The following is a 12137-nucleotide window of genomic DNA, read 5'->3' as shown; positions in this document are numbered from 1 at the left end:
TTTATTTAAGAGATTCATGAAAATTTATTTAGGAGATTCATGTAGCATTGAATCTCCTTTATTTTATTTAAGTAACAAAGCCCCAATTTATAATTAACCGGCGGATTTTCCTACTTCGATGAAGAATACGCAAGTATTTCTTCTACTCCACCCTTCAGATTCAATAATTTTTATGACAACAGATCACACATGTATTTCTAACTTGGCATAATTAATATCATCAAAGAGATGCCAACCTTTTTCTTTAATCCAAAAAGCACCATATTATCTGGCACAAACCTTGCATTTTTTTTCGACTAAATATCTATCCTTAGTATGTATATATTAGTATATTACTCATATTCTAAGATTGCCAAGATCAGAGTTTGTTCTCGAGACTTCTTGGTCTTGGAGTTTCAGATCATCTGTTTCTTCGACTCTGGAATCCTCTGATACGGATCTCCTTGGAGGAGGAGCTGAGCAAACTGGAACTACTGATCTGATCCTCACAGGTGGCGCCATGAACCGAGGAGTAGTCCCTCTTAGCATTCCTGTTGGGACACCAGTTCTCATCCTTGAAGCCAGAGGTACCTCCCTGTGTTGTGGTCTGAACCCCGCCGATGAAGTAGGACCGACTGTTCTCACCATGGAAGAAGCAGTTCCTTGGGGTCTGAAACTTCTGTTGGAACTTGCTTCAGAATGTGCCCTGAGATAGGAATTGTTAATATTAACTGGTCTGTGAACAGTGCCCATGCTCCTATGAGAAGTCCATTCTGAATTCCCATTTTGTTCACCTCCAAGCTCAGCATTTCTGCTTCCACTTTCAGAGCCACCGTGCTTCAGTCTTTCATCATCTGAAGGTAGTGTTAGAACTCTGGCCTCGGTAGTCGAGTCGCAAGCCGGGGGATCCTCTGCTTTTTCCTCTTGTATCTCTCTAATGGTTACCGTTGACCTGCCTCTGCTTAATTCGGGAACAATTTGATTTGATAAGTAAAATGAAGGCCTTGATGTAGCAATAGGGAACTTCGGTCCACCGTGAACTGATGCTAGTTCTCTAGCCGGAAAATAAACACAGTGCTCTGGCTGAAGCACAGAGTGCATCATAGGATAAATCGGTGGAGCAGATGGAATAGCTTGCTGAATGGTTAGTGCCAACAGGCGATTTTGCTGCTGCATAATTTGTTCTTGCTGCCAAAAATGATACAGCGCCACTTCAGGGGAGAAACCAGATATTCCACAGTGCTGCCATTGCAGAGGATATATGGCCGGAATCGGCTGTGTTGACATGAAGGATGTTGTTGTCGTTGACTTTTGCCATCTATGTTGATTGACACTTTCTAAAAGGGGTCTTGCCTCGGATGGATGTAAACTTGCTAGAACCCGAGCGATTACAACTTGTTCCTGTTCTTCATTGCCTTTAGACCCCGAAGGACATAAGGATGAAGCCGAAGAAGATAAATGATGCTCTGATACTAGACAGAAATTTAAAACAAATGGAATACAAAGTCAGGTCCTGAAGGGAAATACAGAATATTGGAAAGAAGACTGGTTGGTTTAGGTGCAGGATTGAAACTGGGAAAGTAAATGTAAGAAAGATATAATCACAGCCACAAGTGCTCACGTTTTCTCAATGCAGACCAAGCAGCCATAGCAGCATTTTTCTGAGCCTGTTTCTTGGTCCTAGCTGGATCTCCAACAAAATACATTCCTGCAATCTCAACTGTGCATGAGAAGGAAGGAACATGGCCTGGTCCAGATCGAATGGTAGTATACACAGGAAGATTTAGTCCTGCTCTATGAGCAGTTTCCTGCAACAAATTCTTGTACACTCCAGTTTCATCCTGTCAATATCCAAATAACAAAAGTATAGATGATAACCTTTTAAATAATAAAGACCCTTCTACATTGTAATATAACAACTTCAACGTTTGCCACTCCAGATCTCTTCTCTTCTACCCCACTGGAAAGAGAAGGGGAAAAAGGAAAATAAAGACTGAAGAGAGAAGCAAACCATATGCCACAAACAAATATCCAGGATTTCTTATATTAACGTGAAAAAAGAAGAGAAAGGGGGGGGGGTATTCTTTTATCTCGAATGACATTAATACGCCCAATCATGTATCATGTCTATTGTGAGATCGTTCACACAGAAATCTCACTTACAGTCTTTTTAAGTCTTTCTCTACCACAAACCACTGTTCTATAGTCCACCTTTCTCATAGGATACTCTAACAATCTTTTTCCACATGTCCAAACCACCTAATGGGCTTTATTATCATTTGCTTTCACACTCCTATGCATTACCCACTGAATGGCAATAGATAAGCAACTATACAATTGATATATTAAGCAAATCAATAAAGAGAAATGCATAAATGAAATCCAGCAAAAAGGGAGACAGAATGATACAAATATCACAACTGCTCACCAGAACCCTAGCAGCCAAAGCTCTAGAGGGGCCCCTTTTTGCAAAAGTGTTAAGAGCGACCTCAGCCGCTGCATGCTCTGCCTGTCTTAAGGTAGAGCAGAATGTAGGGCTTTCAAATGTCTCTCCATTGAAGCTGACGGTTGCCTTGAAACGAGGAGCATGATCAGGCCCTTCTCGGATGCATGAATAGGCTGGCAAATTAAAACAGCTTCTTTGAGCCAATTCTTGCAACCGGTTCTTATACATGCCTGCATAGAAATGAACATACTTCAAAAGAGGAATTCCATTGACCTTTGTGTTAGATAAAAATAAATCATATTCTCCAAAATGTCCACGGTTACACTAAAGAACAAGCAGATTCTTCATCCACCCCATGTAAACATATGAACTGACCAAGTCTGCAAAACTAACGGAACCTAGAGCAATGTTCAAAACAGGAGTGATGAGTTGAATATAATAATAAATATAACTACATAACAAATCATTCTTTGGTGAAATTCAAGTTGAATTCATCTCGCTAGAATTTTGATAAAATCCACTCTCACAAAGAAACTCCAAAAATACCCCCTCCCAAAAATGAAGTAGCTGCAACCGAAGCAGCTCAAGAATTAAACAGAGATTATTAATACATACACCTATGTATTCATCATTTACCCAAACAAACCCCCATTATTGGTACCATCCAATAATAACCGAGCACAATCAGTGAAGCCCCATTCATGCAAATTAGTTACAGAAAGAAAAAGCTCAGAAATTGCATTGATGAATGATGAAAGCGAAGGAATCCTAATCCTAATAGACAAGCAAGAAAGCATGAAACATGGAATTCAGACCTTTCTGAAACAAGTCTACGAGCGTAGAACGAGAGGATCTGGATGGTGGAGAGTGAAATTCGAAATTTGAAATTGGACAAGTTAGTTCTGATTGGAAAAAATGGAAAATTGTGAGGGAAAGCTAGCTATGAGCTAGGAACTAGAAATTTGCATAGTTCACGTTTTCTGCAAAGGGAAACAAAAACAAGCTGTAATTTTTATGGTTTTGTGTTTTTTGTGCTTCTAATCTGACTGACAATGACTTTCATTGCTTCTTACTTCTTAGCTTTGCCTTTCAGAGGTTAAAGCTTAAAACTAAAAAGTGAAAGCGTAAACAAAACACCCCAATACGCTGCCGTTTATTGCATCACTCACATCACATGTCTAATTATTTTATTCTTCACAAAATAGTAAGGTATTGTCGCATTAATCAACTGTTAATATTCAATTTGGTCCTGAACTGGTACGTGAATTTTTAATTTAGTTTTTTAAATTTTAATTACTATTATTTAGTTCTTAAATTTTATAAACGTGTCTTATATTAGTCTCTGAGGTAGTTTTTAGTACAAAAACCTTAATAAAACATTGAAATAAATAATCAAAAATGACGTTGTATCACTTATTTTGTTCGTTAAAGTTTTATTAAACACCACTTATAATGTTGTTTTTGGATTATTTAAGTGTTAAAATCAAAACGACATTATTTTATAGAGTCTAGCATGACATTTACCTGTTCATAACAGTATTTTATTAACGTCTATATATTAAAAATTATTTTAAAGACTAACATGAGTCGTATTCGTAAAATTTGAAAACTAAATAAAGGCAATTGAAACTTTATGAACTAAATTGAGACTCCTACGTAAATTTAGGTATCAAATTGAATATTATCTGGTTCAAATTATTCTATTTATTTATTATTTCTTCTATTTTATATTAAGTATTTAAGTGTCTCTTCTAATTTAGACATTTAGTACTGTTTTCTAATTTTAAGAAAATATTAATTAACATTTACTTATTATTAATTTATTATGTCATCTATAATCTATTATTAATAAAAAAAATACTTGAGAGTTGTACAAGGCTGTTTGTTGTGTGTTTCAAGGAGGAAAAGGTTCTTGGGGAAGAGGAATGGGTCAATTTCAGTTCTTGGGATGAGTTTCACTTTGGAACTGTTGGTGGCATTGGGAATAGTGAGAAGAAAGAGCAACAAGTGAGTGTGAGCAAGTGATGATACATGAAAGGTGCTGATTCCGGAGTTTTGCACAGCATAACCAACTATGGCGGGGGTTTGTAAGTGTGTTGAGTGTTGACATTGCTACTTGGCAGTGTGTTAATATGGAAATAATGTATTGAATCAAGTCTAATCTTTTGTAGTCAAAGATGCTAATTAAAACAAAATTAATTGTTTAATCGTGTAATTTAGAGAACTAATTGTTGGTTATTAATGTCATTTAATACAATTAAATTTAATTCGCTCTTTAAATTTGGTTAAAATTCGCTCTTCATTCTTACTTAAAAATTTCGAATTGGAATCTTATTCTTAATTTTAGAAAAAAAAAAAATCCTTAAAACACTTAAAAATAAAAAGATTTAACTTAAAGAAGTAAAATATTTATAATCAAATCGGACATATTAAAACAAATTGATATTTTGTTATTTCTTTTTTTTTAACAAGGATGAAGCAAGAAGAGAAAGAAAAACAGCAAAACAAAAAAAATAAACTTAATTCACTGTGATATCTAGTATTTATCAACAACAAAAAAATTTAAACTACTCCACTTTTTATAGTTCATAATTAACTTTTGAATAATTACTCTTTATTTTGGAATATCCTTTATTTTTTTTAGCTAAATATTTTAAATAACCACAAAGAATCTTTCGTCTACAATTTTTGTAGCTCATCTTTTTTATTATCAACTTCTGCCCAACTCTCAATATTATTTTGTTATATTTGAGAAAATTCAAAAATTTTTAGTGTCAATCAACTAAACGCACCACACCTACTAAAAGAATTCACAATCAAAGAATCATTACATATTCAATATCTTTTTTACATAACACATGTATATTACTATGCTCAATAAGACCTAGCCACATTTTGTTATTTCTACTTTCATAAAATTTGTTAAAAATAATATTCACCACTCAAATACTGAGGTCTTCATGTAAAATAATTGCGGAGAATGGTTTTAATCACGTCCATAAATACTTAGGTGAATCATTTCTTCTGTTGTACTAATATCAAGGAGATTATGTTTCATATATTGAGTTTACATCTTTAATGACATCCATATTATCCTAATCTCTCAAATCATTAGACCACTCATATTAGCTTTGATTAAAGTGGTGCAATGAGCATGCTAGCTCTTAACTTTGTTTCAATTAACTGTAGTATACCAGAATTGTATGCCTCTAAATGCATCAAAACTCAAGGTTTAAACGTCAAAGAAAGCATAATTTTCTTTTATTTCACTATTATAAATATGATCATCATGCATGTACATAATAATGAGCTTCCAAATAATTATTATGAATACACTAAGAGCAAGAATAGTGTAGCACATGAAGCATTTCTCATTCAAATCTTGAATGTTGGAGTTTGATCAGATTCAGAGCGAGGGTAAAGTGTCTGATATAACCTCCTATCAATGAAATTCCTGTACGGATCCTCCTGCCTTTTCTTGAGCAAGTAACCCATATTGTTCTCAACTTCTGACTTAATTTTAAGGTATAGTTTGTTGGCAGCTTCTCTGTCTTTAAGCATGTTCTCCATCCCTTTTGTGCTTATTGGCTTCCCAAATAGATAGTAGAATCTTCCAGGCAATTTTGGAAGAATCAATGGTGGAGCTATATCTCTGCTTGCTACCTCACCACTTATCTCATCTCTGAAAATTGTTTGATTGTTATTAACAACTCCACAACTTTGACATATTAACTATTAACTATATTAAATATACAGTGGAAACTCAGGTGCAGTCAACTTCACGTGAAGTTGATAATTGAGAGTCGTTAGATGAAAATTTAGTCAAATCATTCAAATCATTTAACGGTTCTCAACTATCAAATTCACGTGAAGTTGACTGCACCTGAGTTTTCACCTAAATATACATATTCAATCATGGGATATTTAAAAACACAATCAAGCAGCCTGAATTTTAAGATGGAGAGTAATTACCTGAACTTAACCGAGCCTCGCTGCAATTCTCTGACATATTCTATGAAATAAGGGATCTTTGCTAAGTCATTGAAGTCAAGAACTATCTGTAAAATCAAGATGTGAGCCCAATTAATTCATCATGTTCCAGGTTTGCAAGCAAAAAGAAAGGAAATATAGCAGATATTTTCTTATGAAAAACAAATAGTTAAAAAAGAGCTGAAGATAGTGAAGTTCTCCTCAAATTGCACTGGCTAACTAGGCTGATTCTCAAATTACTGTAATTTTGTGTTGATCACATTCTTAAAGTGTTTATAATTGTTGTTTCAGTGATTATGAAGGCCAAAAATCCCTCCAAGGCTTAAGTAGTATTGAGCATAGCAACATTAATCAAAAAATAATACTAAAAAAAGGGAGTAAAGAAATCATTATAGAAAAAGAAGAAACCTACATCAGCTATATCATCTTCGCCCACAGTACCAAATGGCACGATTGTAGCGCCAAATCGCGCCGCCATACGCACAAACTCTGGATGATCCGGCCAAATTACCTTGTACTCTTCCCCCTAAACAACAAATGGGAACACAATCAGAGCTGCCCTCAAACTTTGACAAGCATGTTTTGATGTCACAAAAGTACAAAAATATTTAACTACTGTATGCACATCAACTTCATGGATTCCTTTAGAGTACAATTTTGGAAACTTGATGAACCTTATAATGCAGAGCCTCGCGTTGACCACCAGGATATAGAAGAATATGTGAATTGTTCTTAAGTAATTTGAAAAGATAGCTTCCTGAAACAGGCACTGAACCAAATATCTTCATCCAATCAAATACACCAAACTCAGAAGAAGCATTCTCCCTTCTTCCTTCAAAAAGCTCAGGATGGGATATTCCTCGAAGCACGATACCCTTCTGAGTTATAAATTCTTCCACAAGTGAGGGAAGATCTACTCCAAGCAACATATGATAACCAACATATATGACAGGACCCTCGACCGGAACACCATCAAGACCTTGCACAATCTTTCCATCCTCCAATGTTGAGAACACGACAGAACCGGTAAGAAAGCGCAACAATCTGCAACAACAGTTATTTTGTTGTTGTTCTCATTTACTTGGGAACAAAGGTACAACTTAAATTCTTAAAGAAGAATATGAAAGTAAAGCACAAACAATTATACTTTAACTACTAATACATTTCTAGCAACAATACATGGTGAGCATAATACTTGATTAATTGCTAAAAGAAAATTACCCAACTATATCCATTGCAGTTTTGAATTCATTCATACTGATGGGAATGTAATCCCTGACCAAATCATGTCTTCTTGAAAGGCGGTACATGCAAGTTCCCCTGATGATTGTCAACAAACCAATGCCATCTTCCTGTATCACCATGAACAATGAACAATTAATTAACTACGAGTGCGGTGCACAAGCATCCTGCGTTAACATAAGGCTGATTCCACGGCTTGAACATGTGATTTTGAGTTCGCATACATTTTGTAAAATAATCAAAATAAAAAAATGAATTCAGGTTTTAGCTTCTAAAGAGAGCAATTTACTAGAAAGATCAGTCTTCAGCTTTTGTCAATTATTATAAGTTGAATGGTCACTTCATTGAGAATTAGAAAGAAGACTCTTACTCATATAGAGCTTCTATCACAAGAGAACTACATAAGCAGTAATAAATATAAAAACAAAAAAACAAAAGTTTGTTATAACAGCTAATGAGTTAATCCTAAAATGCAAAGCATAATAGAACATTTTAACCAGAAGCCACAGGGAAGTTTCTACAATAGCCTTTGAAATTTATGATGATAGTTGCAGGAATATCTGTTCATTCACATACCAATAGAAGGGTGTGTCCGCTGTCCTTAAAATTACGGACTCTGCAATTTTGTATCGAACGTGCTAGTCTTTGAGCTTCATCTTTACTGGGAAGCATGTTATCTTTGCCACTAGAATAAAATTTTTTATCAATCTAACTTTTTAGCAACCAATTTACACAAATTTGAAAGCACATTATACATGTTACATGAACTGATGATCACACACCTCACAGAAAAGAATGTATAAATTCCTAAGTTCTAAAACAGAACATTATTGATTCAGTTACTGCTACAACCCAAAAACCATGCATTTTGAAGAAGAGATCACAGAAAACAAACACATATAGACACCCCATAAATCATAGGAGACATAAAATCTAGAGAGTAAGAACCTAGCAAGCACGAGTACTTCAGCTTTAACCGCATGGAGACGTGAGTTGGCATAGGCAGCTGCTGTTTTAATAAGCTTAAGCTTCCAAATAAGAGTTTCCTTTGGCATAATATTAGCCAACTCCTGAAAAAAATATAGGACGAATTATAATATTGATAGGCAACTCAATATAATTCAGCACCGCATACGTGATAAAAATTCGAGATATAGAGATTAAGGGAGAAGGATAGAGGAAAAAGACAGAACATACTACTAGGTAAAAAACCTTTCACAAGTTTGTAATTGGAAATTTAGGAGTTGAAATCCATGCTACAAGTTTGTCATTCTAGTCAACTAATGCAATTAGAAACAATATAAAATCCTAAACAGAAGGGTGACAAGAACAGAATATTGAAGTTTTCTTACAGGAAGACATGGCAGCAATGCAGTTAGATTGGATGATAATTGTTCTAGTTTCTTTGCAGGTGGAAGACTGTTTTCGATACTGACTGATGCCATCTTCATTGGCTCGCCTGATCTCATGAAATTACATAGCATTGTATCAACAATGAAAAATTTTCGATAGCACAAGAACCATTCAATACATTTGAAAATAAACTCACTAGTTCCATGAACAAAATGTAATGTAAAAGTAGTGTCATGAGAAAACAGATTACTTACCCATAACGAAACTAAGAAGAAAGGGAACGGTAACATGCAGTTCATTGGGCAAAGCTTCCAAGATAGGAAACAAAGGTTGCAACTGGGATCTGCCAAAGGATGTAGCTGGGTTGAAAAAATGTACTGTCAGATTTTATTATCACGAATAATGACAATTTCGAATACAGCACTAATCAGTGTACCTGGATTGACTAATATCAGAACCAGGTCGATTGTTGGATTGCGTGCAGCAACAGCGAGTGCTAGGCATCCGCCAAAGGAATCACCTACCAGATATATCGGTTTATTCGGAGCCAAAGCATACTCAACCTTAATAGCTTCTTCAACAAGTTTCACCAGTCCTTCATAAAATTTAAATACGGAAGAAAAAACAAAGTTAAGGACGAAATACCAACCTAACAAGAAATAGAAATCCAAATCCCATAGATAATTTGAAGGCGTGAACAAAATATCTCTTAACTTTCTAGAAACAATTATCAACCAGGAGTTGGTATCAGTTAAAAGCATAAACTACAACACAATAGTATACGAAACTACCTTCAAACGGTGTTCTATCAAGAACAGGAATGTGCAAGCAACGAACTTCAAAAGCCCTGAAATCCAGAAACAAAATGGGTGAGAAAGTAGAACACAAAATAAAATTACAAGAAAAGTGCTAACTCAAATCTCGCAGATTATGACATGTTCTAAAATGCCATTCCTAGAGTACTTGTTTATATTAGTTATTAAAATATGCATATAGCACAACATACTTCCCAAGAGCTTTGTGGTGCAAAGTGAGGCCAAATCCTGTACCATCCAACCCTGCAAAAATAAAACTCAAGAACTTTAACACTGCATACATGTTTCATCAACCAACTAACCCGGCTCGGGTTCATTATTTCCCCTCTCATTACCTTCCTTGTGGCTTAAGCTTCACATTGCAAGGAAGGGACTAGACCAACTCAGTGTTGGAGTTGGCATTCAATATGCAGCATTACAAACAAGTAGCCAACATAATTGGAAATTGAATCCAACTAACACCAAAGAAAATCATGAAGAATTTTGAGGAATAAAAAAGTGCCAACCCTAGAGTAGTCTAGACAAATTGAAATATACAGGAGTGAATAGTAGAAATTGTTATACCGGGTAGAAAGAGAAGAGTGGGAGAGTTTTTCAAAGGAGAACCACACTCAACTGGGCAAAACCACCTTGGTGGGCCACCATCACCATTGATAATCTCTTTTGCTGCTGCAAAGTAATCTTCCACTGTTTGAGTACCATACCCATCATCCCAAAGGGGTTCCAAAACCATAGCATCATCTGCATCATTGCCCTTCCTCTTCTCTTCAACTATCAACTTCCCATTTTCCTTGTTCTTCTCAACAATAAAGGAATCATTTTTTTCATGCTTTGTATCAAGAACAAGTGAGGAAGAAGAAGAAACTCCATTTATTGCAGTCACTGCTGAATCTGATTCAGATGGCAATACTGTGTTGGTGGGGATTACTGGACCGTCCAAGTTCTGAGCTTGAACTCGAAAACGAGGCCTCATTGCAGAAAAGGGTGACACCCCAAAACTCATTATAGAAGTAGAAGCCATGGCAAAAAGTTGAAATGAACCTTCACTCTTCAACTCACACAAGGCTTTTGAGGAAATTGAAGACGAGAAAAGAGTTCACCTTTTTTATTATGGTTACTTTTTGTTTTCTTTTTTGGTGGTTGTTGTTGTTGGCTTTTCAGTTTTCATTCAAGTGAGACTGTAGAAGCACCACACGAAACTTGCTATGATTATTGTGCTAAAATCCTTAAAACCGATGTCTGAAAATGAAACCGTCAGAGTCACATGTTTGGTGTTCGGAACACTAACGGAAGAAACAGAACAGAGGATGAGAGATACAAGCTAACATGCCGCTAAACACACGAATAGTACATGCGCACAATATTCTTCTATCTAATGCTTATTGGTTAATATAATATAATATAATTAATAATAATAATAATGTATAGTTTTTTAATGACAATTTGAAAAAGAGAAAGTCTTATTCCTACCTACCAACCCTGCTGATTGGATTTATATATATTAATAAAAAAATATGATAGAATATTTTGAATATTTTATATTTATGTTTAATAATTTTTTTAAATGACTATTTATTTATTGTATTTTAATGATAATAGAAAAAAAAATTTATAGAAAAATGGTGGTTTAAATAGTGATTCAATTCTATACTGTTTTATAGGCATTTTAGAATGCAGGTGTGGGGTAAATAATTTAATAGATAATTTTGATCCTATTGAAAATACTAGTAAATTAATGTTTTTATTAAAATTTGATTAAGATTTAATTAGTAAAAAAAATAAATAATTTTATACTATTAAAAATATTAATGATAATTAATTAGTAACTATAAGTCACAAATTTTACTAGTCTCTTTGCAGTTGTTTTTGAAAAATTAGGGTTAACAATTAATGATAAGTCATGGTTGGCTAATTGGGTGTTAGTTATCTAGCGGAATTCTTCTTTTAATTGATTATGTATTTAGTTTTTTATTTTTTAGGATATTTTTTTAACAAATTAATATCTAATTTATCGCGGATCAAAATTCTATTTAAAAGTGTATTTCTAAACATAAAATATAATTCGAATCTTGACAATTACTTAAATAAACTAGTGAACTAACCGCTCGATCAATCTAAATTAACTAGTTATATAAATTTCTATTAGTTTATTAATTAACATGATAATTTATTCAAACATAAGCATTTAATATTAACATCTTAATCATTAAATAATAAATCCACAAATATATACTAAAATCAGTTATTATTTATTAATATAAAATATATATTAAAATATAAGATATATATTATATATAAATACATAATATTTT

At 34.1% G+C, this 12137-nt stretch overlaps 2 protein-coding genes across 2 annotated transcripts; both read right to left on the bottom strand.

The window, feature by feature from the left end:
• On the bottom strand, positions 1–3500 carry LOC107492078 (double-stranded RNA-binding protein 2). Its single transcript, XM_016113048.3, has 4 exons — positions 3241–3500; positions 2408–2655; positions 1601–1820; positions 1–1451 (listed from the first exon to the last, which is right to left on the bottom strand). The coding sequence occupies exons 2-4, from the start codon at positions 2651–2653 to the stop codon at positions 337–339; spliced, it is 1581 nt and encodes a 526-aa protein (XP_015968534.1). The 5' UTR covers positions 2654–2655; positions 3241–3500; the 3' UTR covers positions 1–336.
• A 2164-nt stretch (positions 3501–5664) lies between these two features.
• On the bottom strand, positions 5665–11185 carry LOC107492077 (phytyl ester synthase 1, chloroplastic). Its single transcript, XM_016113047.3, has 13 exons — positions 10390–11185; positions 10017–10068; positions 9802–9857; positions 9447–9605; positions 9265–9369; positions 9010–9116; positions 8606–8727; positions 8234–8342; positions 7637–7767; positions 7090–7459; positions 6828–6941; positions 6398–6483; positions 5665–6107 (listed from the first exon to the last, which is right to left on the bottom strand). Exons 1-13 carry the CDS (start codon positions 10844–10846, stop codon positions 5801–5803), a joined length of 2175 nt encoding a protein of 724 aa, XP_015968533.1. The 5' UTR covers positions 10847–11185; the 3' UTR covers positions 5665–5800.
• Between the last annotated feature and the right edge of the window lie 952 nt (positions 11186–12137).

Source organism: Arachis duranensis, chromosome 6 (genome assembly GCF_000817695.3).
Source record: "Arachis duranensis cultivar V14167 chromosome 6, aradu.V14167.gnm2.J7QH, whole genome shotgun sequence".
Classification (NCBI taxonomy): Eukaryota; Viridiplantae; Streptophyta; class Magnoliopsida; order Fabales; family Fabaceae; genus Arachis; species Arachis duranensis.
The sequence above is the reverse complement of the archived record's forward strand: the minus strand, read 5'-3'. Positions and strand labels throughout refer to the sequence as shown.